This window comes from Mytilus californianus, unplaced genomic scaffold, assembly GCF_021869535.1.
Source record: "Mytilus californianus isolate M0D057914Y unplaced genomic scaffold, xbMytCali1.0.p SCAF_1, whole genome shotgun sequence".
NCBI classification, from domain to species: domain Eukaryota; kingdom Metazoa; phylum Mollusca; class Bivalvia; order Mytilida; family Mytilidae; genus Mytilus; species Mytilus californianus.
In genome coordinates, this window is record NW_026262581.1 from 100,910,797 (window position 1) to 100,935,352 (window position 24,556).

General features: G+C 31.3%; 1 protein-coding gene across 4 annotated transcripts in view; it reads left to right on the top strand.

Annotated features, from left to right (window-relative positions):
* LOC127727905 (voltage-dependent calcium channel subunit alpha-2/delta-2-like) overlaps positions 1 to 24,556 on the top strand; it is an 88,844-nt gene that overhangs the window by 37,254 nt on the left and 27,034 nt on the right. The window contains exons 15-25 of one of the 4 annotated variants that reach the window (XM_052235061.1): positions 1,422 to 1,505; positions 9,404 to 9,469; positions 12,736 to 12,813; positions 13,425 to 13,499; positions 13,695 to 13,763; positions 14,587 to 14,607; positions 17,664 to 17,735; positions 18,288 to 18,349; positions 19,878 to 19,945; positions 21,078 to 21,135; positions 23,248 to 23,342. In XM_052235061.1, coding sequence (XP_052091021.1) covers positions 1,422 to 1,505; positions 9,404 to 9,469; positions 12,736 to 12,813; positions 13,425 to 13,499; positions 13,695 to 13,763; positions 14,587 to 14,607; positions 17,664 to 17,735; positions 18,288 to 18,349; positions 19,878 to 19,945; positions 21,078 to 21,135; positions 23,248 to 23,342 — 748 coding nt within the window. Of the gene's footprint in view, positions 1 to 1,421; positions 1,506 to 3,998; positions 4,074 to 5,286; positions 5,368 to 9,403; positions 9,470 to 12,735; positions 12,814 to 13,424; positions 13,500 to 13,694; positions 13,764 to 14,586; positions 14,608 to 17,663; positions 17,736 to 18,287; positions 18,350 to 19,877; positions 19,946 to 21,077; positions 21,136 to 23,247; positions 23,343 to 24,556 lie in introns of all 4 variants that reach the window. The other 3 variants (XM_052235073.1, XM_052235064.1, XM_052235082.1) reach the window with 3 other exon arrangements.

Below are 24,556 nucleotides of genomic sequence, written 5' to 3' on the forward strand. Positions count from 1 at the left end.
CAACATGTACGAGATAATTGAGTAACTGAAGAAGACCCAGGTACTGACAGAATGTAACATTATCCAGTATGCAGCAGGAGGAGTCCTCCGCCCACCAAAAAGACGCAGATACAGAGTAATAGACACTAGACTCCAACTACTGAAAGACAGATACCAACAAGGACTGATCGTGATAGACTACTCTGACGCAGCACCCCATCTTTTCCATTTTAACTGAACAACTTCGTGAAATATTGTAATTACTGACTTTGTTAATATATTGTTTTGTGACTTTTGAAATAAATATATAAAAAAAGATTGCATTTCCCATCATTATACATATAGTGCCCCATATTACTTATTTTACCATATAGCTTTATTTATTTCCTTATGCAATGCATTTATATAAACTTGATTCATATATTATATAAATTATGATTGCAATAAAAGACAACTTGTATTGATGTATTTATATGAAAATGATTCAAAAACTATGGAATAATTAAGACCCTTTTATAACTGAATGTCAATGTTTAATCATTAGTAACTGTTGTACACAAATGAATCGATTGAATTGATATTAAATTATTGAGAGAAAAAATATTTGATTTATTTATTATTTTTCTATACAAATGAAAATGTAAAATAAAAAATATATAGAAAACACTAATAAACTATATACCCAAGTTGGAACAGACTATACAATTGTATGCTCATTAAACCTTTTGTCTTTTTTGTTTTCTTTACTAATAGATAATTGGTATAATTAAAAGTGGGCAAACCAGGAGTAATACTTTTGTGTTCATATGGTATATAAGATTAATTAATTGGTTCTGTGATATCTGCGACTAATTTAAAAAAAATCCTTGGAGCATAGATACAAGTCAAGAACAATTCAGTATAACTTACAAACAATTTTAATCAAGATTTTTTGTGAAAAAAGTCACAGTTTTGAAATACAATGCCTAAATTATGTCAGAGTATTTCCTGCTGTGGTGGATGATTGGATGTGTATTGCATCCATTGTTTTTATATCATCAGAACCGATTCCTCCTTTGAAACAATTATTTGTGTACAGAAAATAAGCATTCATCAACAGATTTTTATTTGAATCTAATATTAGAATACCAAAGGGGTAACCTTGAACTGGACAAAATATTAAACATATAGGTTTGCTCTTATATTTTTCACAGTACAATTTTAGACCTTGAGATAAATTTCAATGCATCTTAGAACCAGTTAATTTAATTTATATGACCAAATAAATTACAAATTAACCAAGTTATTTAGAGTTTTTGTTCATATTTGTTTCGTTTCTTTCAACTTTTCAAACTTTTTGAAATGGTTATAACAGTATGACAAATGATATAAAAACATTGTGCAGTTTAGTAGTGTGATTTTTATCTAACAAGAGGTGAAAATTTATGAAACAATTATTACAGGGTTATGTAGATGTAATAGCTCGCCCTGTTGTGCTTTCAAATCGGCATGACAAGAAATGGAATAGCGTGTACCGTGACGGACTGGTACAGATATTTTTATCAATAAGTAATCATATTAAGATGGTCCCATATTTAATGATTTTCATCATGGTTTAAAAGATTTTTCTCAGAAGTATAATACAAGTATTGGACTTCTCCTTAAGGGAATATTGATATCCCAAGTCGGTACCTTTTGCATGAGAATTGAATTTTAGATGTTTTCATTTTGTAAAACATTTTTGTATACACTCGTGAAACATTCATATCTAAAAAAAAGATTTTTAGTGTTTGAACTAAATTTTGTCATCTCTGTGAGTCTGAAGGCAGTCATCGCAGTATGAAGAAAATGGCACGTGCGATATACATTCAATTTCAAAGTTAAGTTGAACCATAAGTTTTGATTGAAATATAAGTATGAATCATGATGGGATGAAATTATATGGAATCACCTTTAGATTGCTTTAATTAATAATTCACATATTTGGTGAAGGATATACAGAGTTGTAATACATATTACATGTAAAACGTAGATTGATTTAGATTTATTACAGGTTTGATGCTACATTTATTAATCATTTTATGTCATAGCCAAGATGTGAATTATAGTCTTTTAAAACAACAGTTTAAACAAAAAGTTCGAAAACTTTATCTGTTAAATAAAGTGTTTTGGTCTACTGCACAGTAACAAATTTCAGACAACTTAAGACAGTTAATTTTGCATCATATGTCAGGTCATATGCAGTGAGTCGTTTATATGATGCACTTAGGAACAGTTACTGTAAATTCAGAAATTATTGCGTGCATTTATTATTGAAATATAGTCATTTTAGACTAAAATGCGATTTTAATTTTTGCGATATTGAGAAAAATCCTGTTAAATTCATATAAAAAATTTCAAAATGCGAGTTTAAATTATTGCGATTATAACCCTGTTGCATTTTTTCGCAATAATAAAAACATCGCAATAATTTCTGAATTCACAGTAGTTAAATGTTAAAGTAACTGTATCAACTAGACCAATAAGCACTTTTGTTGATGGGTTGACAGAGTTGTAAAATTTTATCTAATGTAAGGGATATTTCAAAGGAAGGGAGATAATTCCGGGTTGACAGGTTTTCATGGAGTCGATCATTTGATAATTTAAGGGCTTTACAGTTGTGAGCTTTTGTTTAATATATTAAACCAACTGTTAATCATCTTTTAGCAACTGTTAATGCAATGACATATTTTTTCATGAATTTATAGGAAATCAATTTGTTTAAAATGTTTTCTAAATAGAAATTGTGAGGAATCACACACACATTGGCCATGACTTTTGAATACCAAAGAAAAAATAGGTAAACGTAGAACAAGTTGATTAACTTCATGAATGTTATTAAAGAGGCTCCTGTTTTTTAAATGTAAACAGTGAGCATGACATTTTTCAATAACAGCCACTGTGGTCCTCAGACAAGGTATTATTACTATAACTTGACTTACCCCCAAGAAGAGGCCACTCCTGAATGCAGACTGGGTAACTCTAGGTACCTAGAAGTTTTGACCATTATCTGGACAACTGTAATGACTGTTTGATTTAGGCTTTAAATGTATTGTCCAATGTTAATGAGTTGTCAGAAGGCAAAGAAAAGTAATTTAAGCACTGAAGTGAAATTCAGAGATGAAAATCTCTTTTTTGATTTGGACTAATGGACCACAGTTTTTTTAAAAGTCTTGTTTTGATATCTTAGCAATGACATTGTAGAAAATCAGCATTTCACTGAAGCTTTATCTATATAAGGGGAACTGTAAATTCAGTTATGCATGAAGCACGGTATAAAGTTTGAACACTTTATATTCTTATTTTCCTGTAAATTTCGGGGTAGAGAAATTTATCTTATATTCATTAATTCTTTTTTTTGTAATTTTAGCAAAATTATTGTTGGAATTATTAAAATGTTGTTTCCTTTCAGATTTTTTATGCCCCCGCCGTAGCGGAGGGGGCATCAATTTTTTTTTTTAATCGAAAAGACACAACAAAGCAAAAAAAAAACAACAAAATAATAAAAAAAACAAAAACACATAACACATAACAAAGCCTGAGTAGAGTTACATGTTAAAGTCCATGCTGTAATCCAAATAAATTATGCAGAAATTATTTATTTCTGGTGATAGCTGTTATATCTCATCTATTGCTGCATCTGGAGGCTCATTTATACTTTGAAATCAGTCATTGCTTAGAAATTGTACAAATAATTTTCAGTGATGACAATTTCTGAGGAGTTGTCATTAAAAAAAAGCTATTTTTTAGGAATTCAGCAAGCTTATAACTTGCTATTGAGGACCAAAGTATAAATCAGTCTTTACATTCCGAATAAGCCCAATGTGACAGATACATCAATCCATGTTTAATAATTTTAGTTATGCTAATGGCTTAACTATGTACATACTATGCTGTATACATATATACAAAAGCACAAATGTATAAAAAAAATCATCAGTGTTTTGTTTCTCATCCATGCACACAACATTCTGTATTGTTGTTTTCTTTACTTTTCCTAGGAGTACACTTTTGTCCTTGCCAAAACTTTTAAGCCAGATGGTCCACTCTGGTCAAGAGTATATCTAGATAAAACGGTATTACTTCATCCCATACATGGGACTTGGCATTAACCTTCAACCCCATGTACTATTGGGATTGTACAAACCAAACAGTCAATTAACATTTAAACATGCTGCATTTTAATCTTTGGCATTAATTATATATACTATATTACTTTATTCATCTTCTATATAAAAAAAGAGATTTGTTTTTTAGCATATTAAAATAGCTAACAAATTATTTATCACAAACCATTTAAAATCCAAAGCAGTTTTAAATCAGTCATGATTAGTCAGTTGACTGTTTGTTAATTAGGGACCAACTGTTGGGCAAATAAGAATGTTTCTTATATCTACTTTGTGTCTCACCTGGTATGTTTTCTGCAAATCAATTGGTTCTGGAACCTTTGTTATCCACAAGTCTATTTTATTCATCATTTCATTTCATTGAAAAACACATGACAAATTGCACCAAAAAGTATACTTTATTTAGATTGAAAAGAAGGGGAGAGAACAATTGACAAAATCTTCTCTACTGTAATATGTGTTCATATAATGAAAGAAACATTCTTTTGCCTTGTGCATCATTTTGGTTTAGATGTAGCCAACACAGGATTGTCCTAGAATTAATGATAATAGCTATGTATATGGCAAAAATTCACAAACTGTAGAAATATTGTGTAGTTTAAAATAGTTTTCAAACTAACTCATTTTTCCATATGATATATTTATCCTTTTTAATAGATTATCAATATTACATTATAGAAAAAAATCAAATCCAATATCTATATCCTATGAGATGTAAATCTATTATAGAATTTTAAATAAAAGGGACCATTTTTCTTTTGGAATTTCCAGCATTATTTTGACTATGCCCACAATTTGATTAATATTTTTTAAATAACCTGCATAGTTACTTTTACGTCCTGATTGCCTTGATGTCCAAATTGATAGATATTTGGTAAAAAATTTACGTTAGAAATACTGTCAGCCTATGAACACTGCTGCGGGGTTCAACTGGGTTCAAATCTACCTCCAATCATCTGTTCAAATTGGGAAAGGGACTCATACATGTACTTCTTTTCCATTAGAATCCATCAACAAACAAGCTAATTAATTCATTCATATCGTTTTAATTTAGCCTAGTTTTTATGACTTATAATACATAAAGAGGTCACATGTACAATCATTTCAAAATATGATTTATAATTTAAATCATATTGAACAAAACTTATTTACTTTTCTACAGGAATATTTGCCCCTTATTATAGAAGAAAAAGCATATCATTATGTTCAAGAATTACAATGGAGTAGTAGAGTAGACCCTTTGGTAAAGAAGCATGGGAGTTTGCAAATTTTGTTTGACCCAAAACTTAAAGATGAAACTCCCAAAATAATAGCATGTTCTTCCGTTTTTTTGTTGAAAATTTGCAAAAATTGATATTTTATATGGAAATGTTTCATTGGCAACATTTGATAGTAAAAGATATTACATTCCAGAGAATAACAGATTGAAGGCATGCTGAAGTAAATGTTTGTATAAACAGCAACCCAGCCATTGTCACTCTTTTTGTGCATAACAAATGACCTTAATTTATATTACTTAACCTTGACTAACTGGTCTTGTTTGAAGGAATATGTTCCAGTCCTGAGTAGACCCTTGGCTATACAGAATATCCAGACTTTTACATGGTCCAACATCTATTCTGACTTACTGGTATATCCAGTTGAATGGAATAAGTTCTTTGTTGAGAAATTAAGTAGATATAATTGTATCCTCTGTTGTTTACAATTGACCAGCCAAACAGAGAAGATAAATCTTAGCCTTTTGGTTTCAAGATTGCTTCCTTTGAATGGAAAGATTCTTTTAAATAATCCAGTTTTCATATGCTGTCTTTTGGAATAAATATTTTCAAGATTTAATTTTTGGAATCAGAAAACTGTTCTATTTTTAATATGATGCATATAAGACATTTTCAAAAGTTAGATTAAAATTTTTAAATAGAAATAACTTAAAACAAAAGTAAGCTGTCAAGACATATTTATTACAAAGCATTAGACAAACTCATCAATTGGTAAATTTCCTGTTATTTGAAAGATAAATTAATGATAAAAAGGGTCAATTATTAATCATTACATAGATAATGTTTGGTTGGTTTTATAGTCAGTGTTATTTTTTTTTTGTTTACTTTTGTCATTAAAAAGAGATAAGTGTTGTATGTGATTTTTATACGACCGCAAAAATTGAAAATTTTTTGGTCGTATATTGGTATGACGTTGGCGTCGTCGTCGTCGTCGTCGTCGTCGTCGTCGTCTGGCGTCGTCCGGCGTCGTCCGAAGACACATTGGTTTTCGCACTCTAACTTTAGTTAAAGTGAATGGATCTCCATGAAATTTTACCATAAGGTTCAATACCACGAAAGGAAGGTGGGGATTGATTTTGGGGGTTATGGTACCAACAGTTAAGGAATTAGGGGCCAAAAAGGGGCCAAAAATAAGCATTTTTGTAACTTCCAGACAATAACTTGTGTGTAAGTGTATGGATCTCTCTGACATTGTACCACAAGGTTCCATATCACAAAGGGAAGGCTGTAATTGATTTTGGGGGTAATTGCCTCAAAATTTTAGGAATTAGGGGCCAAAAAAGGGGCAAAAAACAAGCATTTTTCTAGTTTCATGACAATAACTTGTGTGTAAGTGTTTGGATATTTCTGAAATTGTACTACAAGGTTCCATATCACAAAGGGAAAGCTGGAATTGAGTTTGGGGGTAATTGCCCGAAACGTTTAGGAATTGGGGGCCAAAAAGGGGCCAAAAATAAGCATTTTTCTAGTTTCCAGACAATAACTTGTGTTCAAGTGTATGGATCTCTCTGAAATTGTACTGCAAGGTACCATACCACAAAGGGAAGGCTGGGATTGAGTTTGGGGGTGATGAATCATAAGGGGGTTCAAAAAATTTGGGGGGGGGGGATTTTTTTTTTTCTTTTTTTTTTCTTTTTTTCCTTTTTTTTTTCTTTTAAAATTTTCCATTTTAAGTTGGTTATTTCTGATTAATATTTAAAAGCAAATAATAATGATATGGTAGGAGATACACACCAAACAGGATGTGTAAATTATTATATAATAAGTATTGTGCAATAGCAAGAAATTTTCAATTGCACAGTATTGCACAATTGCAAGAAATCTTCAATTGCACAGTATTGCGCAATAGCAAGAAATCTTCAATTGCACAGTATTGCGCAATAGCAAGAAATATCCAATAGCACAATATTGCGCAATAGCAAGAAATTGTCAATTGTACAGTATTGCACAATAGCAAGAAATATTCAATTTCACAGTATTGTGCAAAAGAAGATACTTTGTATAAATTGCTTATTTCTTGATCAATTTCAATGGGGTTTTATTCTTGAATTCTTGGGGTTCTTTAATATGCTGAATCTAACCGTGTATTAAGTTTTTGGATTTTGGGCCCCGTTTTTAAATTGGTCGACATTGAGGTCCAAAGGGTCCAAAATTTAACTTTGTTTGATTTCATCAAAAATTGAATTATTGGGGTTCTTTGATATGCCGAATCTAACCGTGTATTTAGATTCTTAATTTTTGGTTCCGTTTTCAAATTGGTCTACATTAAGGTCAAAAGGGTCCAAAATTAAACTTAGTTTGATTTTAACAAAAATTGAATTTTTAGGGTTCTTTGATATGCTGAATCTAAACATGTATTTAGATTTTTGATTATGGGCCCAGTTTTCAAGTTGGTCCAAATCAGGGTCCAAAATTAAACTTTGTTTGATTTCAACAAAAATTGAATATATGGGGTTCTTTGATATGCTGAATCAAAACATGTATTTAGATTTTAGATTTTTGGCCCAGTTTTCAAGTTGGTCCAAATTGGGGTCCAAAATTAAACTTTGTTTGATTTCAACAAAAATTGAATATATGGGGTTCTTTGATATGCTGAATCTAACCATGTATTTAGATTTTTTATTTGTGGACCCGCTATCAAATTGGTTCATATTGAGGTCAAAAGGGTCCAAAATTAAACTTTGTTTGATTTCATCAAAAATTGAATTATTGGGGTTTCTTTGATATGCCAAATCTAACCGTGTATTTAGATTTTTAATTTTGGGTTCCGTTTTTAAATTGGTCTACATTAAGGTCCAAAGGGTCCAAAATTAAACTTAGTTTGATTTTAACAAAAATTGAATTCTTGGGGTTCTTTGATATGCTAAATCTAAACATATGTTTAGATTTTTGATTATGGGCCCAGTTTTCAAGTTGGTCCAAGTTGGGGTCCAAAATTAAACTTTGTTTGATTTCAACAAAAATTGAATATATGGGGTTCTTTGATATGCTGAATCTAACCATGTATTTTGATTTTGGACATTGGACCATAATAGGTAAATTAAAAAAATTGAAGTTCTTAGACCACATTCTTTCTGTGTCAGAAACCTATGCTGTGTCAAATATTTAATCACAATCCAAATTCAGAGCTGTATCAAGCTTGAATGTTGTGTCCATACTTGCCCCAACTGTTCAGGGTTCGACCTCTGCGGTCGTATCAAGCTGCGCCCAGCGAAGCATTTTATTTTAAAACTATTTTGACACAATCTCTGTGCCCATTTTGCACCCTTTGGCCTATCACAGCCACACGTTTCTACTCCTCTTATTTTATACCTTCTTTCTTTACTTGTATTCTCTGATTTCCTTAACCTGATCAGAACATAACATCTGATGTTAATTATGTTTGTTTGTTTAATTCTTAAACTGATTTTTGCATTTAAGTTCTGCATGGTAGCATTCATGTTTAACTGGCATTCGTTTTCTTTTGTTTTGTTAAAAATGTACTTATATTAATTATATTATTGCAGAACAGATATTGATTTATTATAAAGAAGAATATAAAGATAATAATATGAAGTAATGGAGTAATGACAACTGTACACTTGGTTTTGTACTTTTATTTTGTTTATGTAAATAATAAGCAAATGAAATATTATAATGATTAAACATGATAAACTTACCTTGCTTTTCTATTCAACATATAAATCTGTAGATAAGATATTATCAGTAATTAATAAAGTTCTGTCTCTTTTATAATTATGTACATGTTTGTTTTCAAATAGTAAACATTTCTGATTAAATATGATTTCTTGTCATTTAGATGCACTGCATTTTAAAGAAATTAGTAATATTTAAACTTTCAAAAATTGAAAAGTATTTATGGTCAACATTTAATTTTTGTAATTAAGTTGAATAACAATTGTTGTTTAATGAGAAAAACTAATGAAATGGTGCTATAAAGTCATGTTGACTGAAGACATTTATGATGTGCCTTTCTTACTCTGAATATGTTTCACATTGTAGGGTTTGGGGATGATGACAACTGTTACTTTACCTGTCTACAACAAGACTGATAATGCTGATCGTCAGGTATGGAGACATTTTTCATGATAAACTGCACTACAGAGTAACCCTTAAATTTTCTCTGACTAACAGATGTCCAGAAGTTTAATAGTTTAGTCAACTAATAGCAAACTGTTATGTTGAATGTTCTAGACAGTATCAAACTGTGACGTCAAATATTCTTCCTTGTGAGGTCAAATGTTCTTCATTGTGAGGTTAAATGTTCTTCATTGTGAGGTCAAATTTTTTTCATTGTGAGGTCAAATGTTCTTCCATGTGACATCAAATGTTCTCCTTGTGACATCAAATGTTCTGCCATGTGACATCAAATGTTCTGCCATGTGACATCAAATGTTGTTCCTTGTGACATTGCGAATAACAGGAAGGGTTGTGATTTTCTTCTGATGGCTGAGGACTAAGTGTATTGAAAGGTCTATAGACTGTAAGATCACTGAGGAGACTCAACAAAAAATGAAAATCTAGAACACCGTACAAAGCTGATCTTTACAACATTTTTAGTCATAATATAGACGGGTTTATCCACGTCTTATCTCAAAAACATGTGCGCTGCCATTAAGAGGTCACGTGGTACGTCGGCCATAGCACTCGTGAATGATAACGCACGTGCAATCAATAATCTATATAGTCTATATAATTATCGGTCATTTATAACGTTTTTGTTTCACATATTTCATGTACATATGACCATGGCAAATAACGAAAAATATAGGAAAGGGGGTGGAAATTCTTGTGCTGTTAATGGATGTTCTAATAATCGTCGTAAATTAAATGATTGGAACGTATCATTTTGTGAATTATATGGACAAAATCACTAAGACTGTTCTTGTTTGGCTCCATTTAAACTACATGTTATGCCCGCTAATGAGACAAAACGATTACAGTGGATTAAAGCTTTAAATAGAAAAACACTTCTAAAGCAAGTATTCGTATGCTCGGATCACTTTATAGACGGAGCTCCGACGGAACAAAATCCTTTCCCGAAATTAAATCTTGGGTATGAAAGCCAGACAACCCCCGGTAGACGTAAACTGTCGAGACAAGAACCAGAAAGTAGAAAAAGAAAACGTTTACTGGAAGAAAGCAGTAGTACCGAGACGAGTGTTGACATTAATCAGACTGAAGGACCGTCTAATTCTCAACTGCTTCCAGCTTGGCTTCCAGAAGCTTTTTTTGATTTTAATGTGGTTAATCCACCTACGGCATCAGTTGGGACACAATATGTCGATTCTGATTATTTGATTTCACAGGATCACATGTATTCAAAACCCTGGTCGGACATACAGAATACCTTTACTCAAACGAATACGGCGTTGACTGAAGAAAAGGGGCCGGGTTCAAGTCAAAATTGAAAGTAGCGCTATGTCCGCAAAAATAAGTATTGTAACGGACAGTGACTCTTTGTTATATACTAGTGTAAGTACAGAAGTATTCTTTACGTTAGCAGAGGTTATGTCAGCAGTAAATACATTTAACTTTCAACTTGAAGTCGCCGACCAGTTACTACCAGTGTTTTTGAAACTTAAACTAAACTTGCTGTTTGATGACTCAGCTCGTAGATTTGGAATTTCAAAAGTTAAGCTAGTAAAATGTTTAATGCTTGCAGAAAAACTAAAGGATTTAGTTGCATGGTTGCCGAGGGAAACAATACAAGCATGTTGTCCCGAATCTTTCCGAGAAAATTACCCTCGCACCACTGTAATAATAGACTGTGCCGAAACATTTATACAACGACCTACGAACTTGAAACTAGAAGTGAAACTTTCAGTAATTACAAGTCGCACAATATCGCAAAATATTTTGTTGGAATATCTCCACATGGACAAATCATGTTTATTTCCAAAGCTTAATTTTGGCGGAAGAACTAGTGACAAGTTTATTGTGGAAAAGAGTGGATTTTTAAACTATGTATTGCCGGGTGACGAAGTAATGGCAGATCGTGGATTTACAATTGAAGATTTTCGTTTTCTTCGTCGTGTAAAATTAAACATTCCTTTATCTACAAAATGCAAACCCCAGCTTTCAAATGAAGATGTCACAACTACTAGACGTATTGCACATGTACGAATACATGTAGAGCGTGCTATTCGTAGACTGAAAGTATTTAAAGTTTTAAGTGGAACTGTACCAGTGTAGTCTTTAAAGAATTTTGATGACATTCTTATTGTTTGTTCCGCATTGGTAAATTTGAGATCAGATTTAATACGGGATGTCAATGTAGATACGGATTGAATATAATTACATTGTAAATTGTGTTTTTCGTCCTTCATTTTTTTTATTACATTTTTATTCAACCTTCAGACTGTTTTATTTTAATTAATTGATTTCCATATTTGACTTGAATGAGAGAATTCAGGAAGTGTGATATATGTCAATGAGACTGTAACCCAACAATAAAAGTTAGATTAAATCATCAAAACTCTTCAATGAACAGTGGACTAAATCTCCTGTCTTGGATGTCATTAAATGTGAGTGTTTAAACTAGCTTGGAGACGATAATTCCTCAGGGCTGGTCTTCTTTTTATTATTGTTGTTATGAACAAGTGAAAATTAAAAGATAATTGTATATTAAATCATATATATATACTGGTAATCATAGACCTGCTCATTACTTTTTATTATTAAATTGTATCGAATAAGAAGCATCTGGACTTATCAAAGTAGGAATTACGGGTCTTCTGAAGTGAACTCCTGGGGTAATACATTTTTTTACATAACAAGCAATTACGTTAACATGTGAAGGTAAACAAGTCAACACTGTTTGCCTTTCCAACTGTGATTATCCCTAGTAAATTACACACATGTCTATGAAGTCTTCTTGTCCAAACGTCAACATTGCATACCAATGTGTTATCTCATTAATATGAGATAATTATCAAATTTAATAATTCAGATCATTCATAAAATTATGTGTGTTCAGATAGCGTGCTTTCTCTAATGTTTACAATGTTTCACGACCTTAATGGCGACCGGACATCGATGACCTCGTGCGGACATGTGCAATACTAAGGGGGATAATGAGAAAGACCCGTCTATATGCTGAAGAGAGAAGCTATCCTATATATAGCTTATTTACATGAATTGGTCATTTGTGCAGAAAATTTTGAGGCAAAAATGATGTGATAAAGCAGTCACTTTAAAATAATGAAATAAAAGTAAAATGGCTTGCCATTGTCTCTTTATTTAATAAAATAACATAATGTTACTAAAACAAAAAAATCAAGGTTTAACATTGTAATATCTAGTACAATTCAATCTGATTAATTTATTTACAGGCCAATCAAACTATACTAGGAGTGATGGGAACTGACGTGACTACAGCTCAGATGGAGAAGTATACTCCTGTATGGAAGGTAAGAAAGTTGTCTCCATTTCACTTCCTTGAACGTCTACTTTGTTCTCAAATATTGCATTGGCAGCTTTAAGTCTGTTGAGCAATTCAAGCTCAGCTTAAGGTCTAGTAGGTTATCTTAATTAGACTTGAATGCAGTGAAACGAAATACAACATCATGTAAAACATATCTGTAGACAGAGGAGGGGGGTTCAGACAAACCCCCTTTGAAAACCCCCAACTTTTAAAGACCATTAAAGTCGAGATTCAAATTGAATATTGGCTATTAAATTTGGATCGTTATTACCCCCAAATAAGCTGTTTCAGAGACATCCTGGATTTGGGTCTGAAAGCCACCTTGTAGAAATTAATTATAGCAAAATAGTCAAATTATGTTACTCCCATGTGTTGGTAGTTCATATACTCTAAGCAGATTAAAGAAATGATAAAGGCAGCCTATGTTTCTTTGGAAATCGGGTTTTTTGGTATGTCTTTCTTGCACAAAGCACATTTTGACTGTCAGACAGCATCAACTTTATTAGCATTATTTTCCTATATCAATATGCTATTGATATGATGTTCATGGTTTGCTTTATGAAAATGGTTTTGTCATATTTTTCATTAATATTTCAGCTTGGCCCAAATGGATACAGCTTTGCTATTAATGCGAATGGTTATGTGATGTTCCATCCTAAGTTAAGAGTTCATGTAAGTTTTATTTATTTTAAACTAGAAATTCAGCAGCATCAACATTACATTATTTAGGAAGAAAAAAATAATTGTATGAAAGAGAATGTCAAGCTAGTCTTTTTATCAAATTGATTTGAAAAATCATTTATTTATTATTTGTTTAATTGAATGGTATAAATCATTAATGACATTATATTTATTGTATTTTTCTAGGATGATTTTAAAGACCCACCAAATATGGATTTTCTAGACATCGAAGTAGAAAATAAGGAGAAGGAAGAGGTAACGATTGTTTTCACAACTATCTAATATTAGAATTAAAGTGTTTGAGGAGTTTTATATAGACTTTACTAATCAATATTGACTGAACTTTACTAATCTGTATTGACTGAGACCATATTCCAAGGTCTATGTGGTTACTTAGATTATTGAAATTTATTTTGACTGATGAAAAGACTGTTTTTGTTTGATCACATCAGATGAAAATGAAACTGAAACTGAGTCAATGTGACAGGATCTGAACAATTATGTATAAAAATCAGTTTTTTGATAAAAAAAGATTTGATTTCAGATGAAAGTATACAGATGCAGTCAAATGAAGATTTTTTTGACAGCTATTTGTCTTGAAAGAAAAATTTTATTAGTACCCTGTAACAAACAGTCATGAAGATATATTTGTGCAAATCTAATGCAAGCATAAAAATATCATTATGTAAAACCTTCATAGAATCAGTGTAAAGAAATATTTGATATAAGCTATTTGAAATAAGTCTGTACAGGTATTTAAACATAGGCACATGCAGCTATCTTAGAGATTTAATAAAGAAGAAAGAAAATATATTTCATACTAGAAAAAACTATTTCAAAGTAAAAAAACTGACGGCAATATTTGGAAATAGTTCAATCTTTTTAAATACATGTCTAAATACAAAATGTCAGTATTATACCTCAATAATTTTAATGGTTAAATATAGAATACTTTATGAATCTCATTTGATTAGCAAATATAGGAAGATAGATACAGTTTAACAAGGGATTGTGTGCATTTATTTAATCATGGTCTTTTTGTACATGTATTATTTATAAAGTATGTCTTGTATTAAAGACTAAATCAGTTGGGAACAAGGTATAGTTAGCATTTTAAAAATAGAACATCTTCAAAAAAGAAAATGAATGAAATCAGAGCACAAATATTCAGTAAATGTTCTGCTGATTTTTAGAATCTATGTCTCTACAGTCACTCAAATTAGAGCTTTTGAAGGAGAAAATAATTGCATAACAGGTTCATATTGGGTTTCCGTGTTCACCTAATTTAGTTAATTATAAAGGCTATAAGAGGAAAATCTGTCAGGGATCGGTAGAAGGTGAAAATACTTCAGAAAGGATGAAATAGTCCAGTGTCACTGTACATAGAGATTTTAATGAAATATCTAATCTACCTTCTGTTCCTTAAAAATTTACAAGCTCTAATTTGAAGACTAACAAACACTGACTTCAAACTTTAAAATGCACATTCAGACTTCTTTCTTCATCTCTTCCACATTTCACAATCTCATTTTTGTCAACTATGCTAAATACATGTGTTTGATGAAATATTTTGTTTAAAAAAAGGTATAAACCAACTTTTTTGTTAGTATTTGGGGAAAAATGGGGCTAAACTTAAATTTTATTTTTTATATTTATGATAAATTGATACTTGATTTTCTAAAAGCTAAGTAAAAGTTTACAGAAAAATGTATAAGTACATAAGATCAAGCTTTTGAATAGCCAAAATGTTGTTTACAGTCTGCTGACAAATAAAATTTAATAAAAATTGAGTTGGTTTGTATTTCTTTAATTCTATTTTTTAAACATTAAAGTTTGTTTTTATTATAAGATTTTTACCATTGGACTGCGATCATACAAAATATATTCTATCTATGTTAGTTTTAGCCATGTGTTAAGAATGAAAAATAGTCCTTGTGTGTCTTATACATAATATTCTGGTAAACAGCATAAACGAATTAAGTGTTAAAACAAAACCCATAAAAGTGAGATTGTAATAGACCTTAAACTTATGCATTGTTATATAAAGATAAGGTGCATCACTTTTATATATTGGAAGGTTTTCTTAAATGAAAATATTGATTTGTTTTCAAGAATATTGAACAGCTGCCACCGTACATTTATTTTAGAACAGCATATATTGGAAGGTGAACGTCTTGGTTATTTTATATCAAATTATCCGATCGTTAATATCTTATGTTACTTTAACCTAATTATACAATGGCTAATAATTTTTTTCTGCATGGCAATATCTGCATACATGAAGCATGTTCATTTTTATACAACAACAATCTGAAGTTGCTTTATAATTAAAGTTTCTGTGGATTTTACAAAAGTGGTTTGAAGTAATGGAGAAGGTATGATGAAGCCTCTTTTTGACCTCTTTATATGAAAACAACATCCTATAGATGTTGACTGGTCAACAGTCTTTGAGAAATAAGCAATCAGATATTTGAATATTTATTTCATATTAGCTTTAGGGCATCTAATTTCTTTCATCATTTTTGATCAAATAAAGTTAAATCATTAAAATGATTGATAAAGATTGAGAAATCTCACTAATTTTGGAATTTCAAGAATCTAATAATTACTCTTATCATGCCTTCTCTTATAGAAAAAAAATAAAAAAAATAAGTAGAAGTGAGATAGTAAATTTCACTACTCAAAACAGGAAAATCAAATTCAATATTCAAAAAAAATCATCATGGTGCTAATAGATTTCCTGACATATATTAAAAGGGTAAAAATGTCTGCATCTTTAAGAAATAATTCATGGCATCCGTAGATTTGTTTTCATTTAACCATGGGTTGGGCATTTATATTCAATTATATTATCCCGAGCCATGGTTAAATCAAAACAAATCTATGGCTGCCATGAATTATTTCTATTCTAATAGGACAAATACGTTAATTTTGTCAACCGTGAAAGCCGTATCTATACACATGATACTGTTTTGGCTGTTCAGATTTACCCCCATTTGATAATATTGATAATATTGTATTATTCATTAATAAATTAAAAAACTCGCATTTTGCACCTAAAAATGTTCTTTTTATGTAATTTTATTACATCTTGAGGCGAAAACGCCTGGTGTTTACATTTAAAGCTGGAAGCATACATATGATGTCACCTATTTAGTTGCCAAAGGCGATAACATAATTTCACAGATTTTTCGTTTTATGAAGTTTTACACCGAAATAAAAACTGTAATGGACTGATTTGTTTATTTTGCATTAGAATAGAGATAACCTTATTGTATATGAAGCCTGGCCTATGTAACACGTGGGTTTTACTGTCGCAAATGGAGTGAACTAAGGTTGGCGTAACATGAAACAGCCAATTTTGTGTATTAATGCGTTTGCGCCAAAACTAGATATACTGTGATTATACTGGATGATGATATATAGGTTATCATATTAGAATTCTGAATAATCCATGGTATAAAAATGGAATGTAATGCTTAAATAAAGTTAATCAATATTGCCATTTGTATCACACATGTGATCAGATGGAAAGATCAGTATATGTATTGAAATATTGTTCTCATTTGTGAAAATGGCTAGAGATAAGAAAAGGATAATCATTCACTTAATGTCAGACAATGTCATGCAGCTTTGTTCTTAGCTTTCCATTAACATCAGTGATCATCACCATTTGACCTTATCATTAAATGGCACCTCATTTCATAGCTGAAAATTACCCATTAGAAAATATTTGGAACCAACAGAACATGTAGAAAATTTAGATTATTAGAAGAGTAGCTTTTATGGTGGGAACCCAAAGGTGGTCTAGAATTTTAAGTAGTTAGTTCCTTTGGAAATTGTTACCTGCACCAATTGAAGATATTCACATTTAGGACATATAGTTGAAATTTTTGTCAGAAAAGTTGAATTGGATTAGCTTTTATCAAATCAGTAAGTTTGATAGAGAACAAACAGTACATAGACCAATAAACTTGTTAATATAATTTGTTTTGTTTTAAAGAAAAAAATATAAATGTTTGTTGATAAATAAAATTCAAGGGTAAAATTGTTTTATCACTAGTGAGGAAGCAAATCCGTGTAAAGTTAAAATAATGAAATGTTGTTCATAAGGGGAAGAAAGTAAAATTGAATGAGTTCTTGCTATATTTGCAGCTGAGAAAAAACATGACAGATGGTATAACTGGTGACGCTTCCATGGTTACCTATGTAATTTCTGCTGACAATGTAAGTTGATACAAAAGCGTTTTACTGTACATTCAGAAATTGTTTGCAATATTTTGGTTTTTGTCCATTATTAAACAATCTCAAAAATAAATGTACACAAAACTTCAAAAATGCTATGCTATACCCAAATTCAAGGTAGTTAAGATATGTTCATTCTATACCTCAAGGTGTGTCGTATACAAGGAAGAAAACTGAACACTTAAAATCATGGTCAACTTAGAACCCCCTTTGCATATGAACAGAAATCGTTTCCACTCTCTAACTTTAAAACACCTTGGAGTTCAGTGATAAAACTTAACATGATTATTCATCACTACCAGAAGGTGTGTTGTAAACAAGGAAGACAACATACACTGAAAGTCATGGTTAAAAACTTAGTTCAACAAAACCACCCCTTTGCATTTTCCCCTGTATTTTTTTTTGGTCATTTATATGTAGTCTAATTAAACATTTAAAAATAAAATGCATTGACAATGTAGGTGTGATAAAGAAATTGATTTGATAAAAATTATATTGAAGTTATCATAATGTTTGTTCTTTATCTATTTATAGAATCATACAGATCAAGAAAGAAGACATTATTTTTACAGAAACATTAAAAACACTTCATTCAGGTAGGATAATATATAGGTAATGCGAAACAGAAAACCTACAAATATATTAAAACTTCAGTAGGTTGAATTGACATTAAATGATATACGAAATCAAAATTCAAGTCACACAAGGTCATGAGATACATGATGTTTTGATTGTTTAAAAGCTTTATGAGTTAAAGGAGTGCCTTTTAGTTGTCAACCTGGCATGTTAAATACAAAAGACCAGCTTGTCAGTGTAAATTATTGAAGTATGTAGGAAATGAAACCCTTTTTTGTTAGAGATGTCTTCTTAATATATAACTTACTGTGTTTACCTGTATTTCTTTATTCTAATATATTTTTTTTAAACACCATCTTGTATGGAGAGGATAGCTATATATAGTTATTTATTCATTTATTTATTTTCAGTGTAATATATCTTTAAAATTACTGTATAATTAATACTAGATATATATATATATATATGTATATGCTTGAAACAGGCTCTTTAATTGGATTTAATAAAGTATTCATATTCGTATTGGTATTCCTATATAGCTGCTCTCTGGTGAACTTAGGTCATAATTATCTACCGTAGAAAGGCTTGTATAGTCCGCGGTTTTATTCTCCAAAATTGGACCTTCCAGACGGGGTGCGGACTATAGAGTACAATAAGCAAGAAATAAGAGAAAAATTTCAATTTCGCGGGCGAGGTGGTTTGTTTACGTTCCGCCATCTTGTTATTTATATTGTAGAGAGCGCTCTTATCATTTTTCAAACTAATAATTTTAACTCATCCATATTAATAAGTTATTTCTATTCAATATCAAATTAATACTGATAAATCTAAAAACCTTTCATTACAAATTTCTCGTTTCTTTTCAATGCATTGGTTGAAATAAACTGGTATCTGCTTGATTGAAACGATACAAACATAGTGAAAAAGACAACCGTAAACCAGCTTAGAATTTGTAAACTACAAAACGTAATCGGTTATTGTTCGTTCCGTTTTGGTGTTTCATACAGACTAATATGGTTTTTATTAGCTTAAGACCCTTCAAACATTAATGTGATAGATATATTAAAGACTGTTTTACAAAAGGATGGAACTGTTTTACTTTCAAAGTCGTATTATAGTGATATCTGTTATGTACGGATTTCGACTCTCACCGGTTAATTTCTTCTTTTACATGTGCTTTTTAAACTTCCTGTTTAAACATACACAAGTTTCTAAATTGTTTTTTAAGTGAATTAAACTTATTTTAACAATCATGAAGCGTTCTAGAATCATTTACAAGCAGTTTCAGCTTCTGTTTGATGATGGAAAACAGGTTTTTCCAAGAAAATACCGCAAACGACCGCACAGGATTTTGAAATTACCGGAGTTTCATTACTGACATTAGACCTTTTCTAACAATTACAAAAAGTTTTTTTACCTAAAATTTCGTGGGGAGAAGGGGGTGCGGACTATGTACCAGTGCGAACTATACAAGCCTTTCTACGGTATGTCTTTTTTTAAGAACTTTGATCAATTGATTTTAATCTTAATATTTGTGTTTCCTTTCAGTCTTGGACTCAGTATTCCATCTTACCAGCAATATACAATGGTTTTTACATCAACACCACAGAATATAGGTAAGCATGGTTATCATTTAAATCAACACATCATTACTAAAATTTCTCTATAGCTAAAGCTGCATCATATAGGAGAATTGTTCAACTGCTACTGATTGTCAACATTATTCATGTTTTACATCAGACGATATTTTCTAGTTACTTTTGATGACATTTCAACAACGAAAGACCAATGGTAACAGATTCCATGCAGTATTGCACTGCTATCTTTTGTCCTTGTATAACCTAAGTCATACTTTCTTTGTACCTGAATCATAATTTAATGATCTATGTTTAGTTTGAAGAACAGTAGATTTTCAATAAACAAGTAACTACCTTGGTGGTCTCCTGGTAGTGTGTTTGCATCAATTGTGGGAGTTCGTGGATTCACTCATTGGCCCAGTCCAACAAAATACTAGAACATTAGTATTTGCTGCTTCTCCGCTAAGCACACAGCATTGAGAAGTAAGATCAAGGACTGGTTGCCTCTTAGTCAGAATAATTTGTTTGGGAAGGGTGATATGTCTTCCTGCAGACAGTTACCTTGAAAAGAATCAAGTTGAAAATCTAGCTCTGCATGCCAGTCTAGTTCAAAGCATGGTTTATATTCATATCAAATTAACATGTTCTGAATATGCATTTAATCTCAACTGGATGTTAAATAGCCATCCATCATTATTTACAACAATAGGTAAACTTAAAACATTCACTAACAATGGAAAATAATGTTTGAAAATTATTACAGACAGTTTTATGTTATTAACATGGATAAATATTTAAACCTTAATGAAAATACATGGCTCATGTTTGATGTAAGTACAGAAATTGTCACATAAAACAATTTTCCAGAGTTTTTTTCACTGCTAGTTGAAATTGATGATAAAGTTTCAATTACACAAGGTATTATATTTGTCAATATCTTTACACTGAGCATAAGAAAGTTATGACATGAAAGAAAATGGCTGCCATTTTGATTTGATGAAGCAAAAAAGTTCTAGAAAACTAACGGTATCATGATTTAAAAGTGTACTAATACATAAAGACATACTTTTAGAAGAATTTTATTGAATTTCCTAGCAAATAAGACATGGCTTTGTTTACAAAGCAAAGGAACTCCATCATATTTGAATTAATTAGTGTCTTTAATTTTCAGTTAAAAATGGGACACCTTTTATAGAAGATAATAAAAGTATAGTGTTGGTAGCTCCTTGGTAAGTCTGAAGCATGACAAATCTTACAATTGGACAAAATTTATTATATATTAAGTCAGTACAAAATATTCAAATTTACTATGTTTTTCATCTTCAAATATATCATAACTTTTGTTTGGCCCTACAAAGTTACAGAGGTGAGACTTTGGAGTGCTGTGTTTAGCGTTTGTGGGGCATCAGTGACGTCAACAATATGTTACAGTTTGTGATAAGGTCAGTTTAAAGGGAACCACTAATGGTATGTCATAGTTAACATGTAAAGGTATTGTCATTTTAAGAGGGAGTTTGTAGATATTTTTTTTTTTAAGTTTGAATGATGATGGTTATATTTCTATTAAATTTTTGGAGTGTATACATGCATACTAATTAAGAAGCCATTTCATGAAATGACTTCCATCTCCTGTTTTCAGCAATCCATGGGAATATTGTTTGGTATTAAATTGTGCTATAATAATTTCAGCTATTATAGGAGTTTTGATTAGCTGACTAACCTTTGCATTATTAGCAAAAAATAGGTTTCTGCACCATTCAAGTGAAACAGATCTTTAGGCAATATTTTGTCTCGCTAGCGAACGGCATCAACAATTGTTAAGTTTTCTGCTTAAGTTAGTTTGATAGGAACTACTTGTGATAGATCATTGATATTTTGTATGAGGTCACATTACTATTAGTACATATCAGTTTGACAACTATTTTGAGGCCCTGCCCCTAAGTCATGGTCCAGTGACTGAATTAATAAGCAATTTTCAATGGTAATTTTTCTGCTTAAGTTAGTTTGATAGGATCTACTTGTGATAGATCTTTGATATTTTGTATGAAGTTCCATTACTATCAGTACATATCAGTTTGACGACTATTTTGAGGCTGTGGCCCCTAGGACATGGTCCAGTGACTTTGAATTAATAAGCAATTTTCAATGTTAAGTTTTCTGCTCAAGTTAGTTTGATAGGATCTACTTGTGATAGATCTTTGATATTTTGTATGAAGTTGCATTACTATCAGTACATATCAGTTTGACAACTATTTTGAGGCTGTGGCCCCTAGGACATGGTCCAGTGACTTTGAATTAATAAGCAATTTTCAATGTTAAGTTTTCTGCTCAAGTTAGTTTGATAGGATCTACTTGTGATAGATCTTTGATATTTTGTATGAAGTTGCATTACTATCAGTACATATTAGTTTGACAACTGTTTTGAGGCCGTGGCCCCTAAGACATGGTCCAGTGACTTTGAATTAATAAGCAATTTTCAATGTTAAGTTTTCTGCTTAAGTTAGTTTGATAGGAACTACTGGTGATAGATCAATGATATTTTGATCAGTTTGACGACTATTTTTTAGGCCCTGCCACCCCTAGGCCATGGTTCAGTGACTTTCAATTAATTAGCAATTTTCAATGATAAGTTTTCTGCTTAAGTTAGTTTAATATGAACCACTTGGGATAGATCAATGATATTTTCTATAAAGTTGCATTACTATCAGTACATCAGTTTGATGACTATTTCAAGGCCCTGCCCCCTAGGTCATGGTCCAGTGACTTTCAATCAATTAACAATTTTCAGTGTTCAGTTTTCTGATTAAGTTAGTGTGATAGGAACTACTTACAATAGACAATATTTTCTATAAAGTTACATTGCTGTCTGTACATCTCAGTTTGTCAACCATTTCGAGGCCCTACCCACTAGCTGGTCCAGCGACTTTGAATTAATTAGCAATGTCGCTGTCCATCAGATTGTCTTTTTGTGAATTTTATGCCCAATGGCGAGACATATCTCTGTGTCAACAGTTTATTTTATTTAATTTTGTAACGAGTAGTTACAGATCCTATGAAAGATTAAACATTTAGACCTAGTTTTGACCTTACTACAGGTTATGCTTTGGGGGAGAGGTTTGAGTTGATTTGGAATGTTACATGAATTTTATGTTACTTTTTTCAGCAATATTATTAGTGAAATGTCCTTCAGAATTACCAAGTTAGGTGACATCTATGGAAATCCTCCCAGTGTATTTATTAACTGGCACTTGATTTGAGCGAAATTGAAAAAGACCTTTCTTGGTCGGACAGAGATTATTTCAGATTAACATGTATCAGTGTTTATTTTCATTGTTTTGTAGGCAGTATGTCAAGAATGGGTCAGTAGCCAGCAATCTTTCAGATATTTATAGTGCTTACAAGAAATGGGAGAAGTCGGGCAAAGATGATGGTTTCTGTAAGTAGTTTGTTATTTAGTAATGTGTCTGTTAAAACTAAGAAAATTAGGTTTTGCCATGGAATTTTTATACGACCGCAAAAATTAAAAAATTTTTGGTCGTATATTGGTATGACGTTGGCGTCGTCGTCGTTGTCGTTGTCGTCGTCGTCCGAAGACACATTAGTTTTCGCACTCTAACTTTAGTTTAAGTGAATGGATCTCCATGAAATTTGTATGGATCTCTCTGACATTGTACCACAATGTTAAATTTCACAAAGGGAAGGCTGTAATTGATTTTGGGGGTAATTGCCTCAAAATGTTAGGAATTAGGGGCCAAAAAAGGGGCAAAAAACAAGCATTTTTCTAGTTTCATGACAATAACTTGTGTGTTAGTGTTTGGATATTTCTGAAATTGTACTACAAGGTTCCATATCACAACGGGAAAGCTGGATTTGAGTTTGGGGGTAATTGCCCTAAACGTTTAGGAATTGGGGGCCTAAAAGGGGCCAAAAATAAGCATTTTTCTAGTTTCCAGACAATAACTTGTGTTCAAGTGTATGGATCTCTCTGAAATTGTACTGCAAGGTACCATACCACAAAGGGAAGGCTGGGATTGAGTTTGGGGGTGATGAATCATAAGGGGGTTCAAAAAATTTGGGGGGGGGGGGGGATTTTTTTTCTTTCTTTTTTTCCTTTTTTTTTCTTTTAAAATTTTCCATTTTAAGTTCGTTATTTCTGATTTATATTTAAAAGCAAATAATAATGATATGGTAGGAGATACACACCAAACAGGATGTGTAAATTATTATATAATAAGTATTGTGCAATAGCAAGAAATTTTCAATTGCACAGTATTGCACAATAGCAAGAAATCTTCAATTGCACAGTATTGCGCAATAGCAAGAAATCTTCAATTGCACAGTATTGCGCAATAGCAAGAAATATCCAAAAGCACAATATTGCGCAATAGCAAGAAATTGTCAATTGTACAGTATTGCGCAATAGCAAGAAATATTCAATTGCACAGTATTGTGCAAAAGAAGATACTTCGTATAAATTGCTTATTTCTTGATCAATTTCAATGGGGTTTTATTCTTGAATTCTTGGGGTTCTTTAATATGCTGAATCTAACCGTGTATTAAGTTTTTGGATTTTGGGCCCCGTTTTTATACGACCGCAAAAATTAAAAATTTTTTGGTCGTATATTGGTATGACGTTGGCGTTGTCGTCGT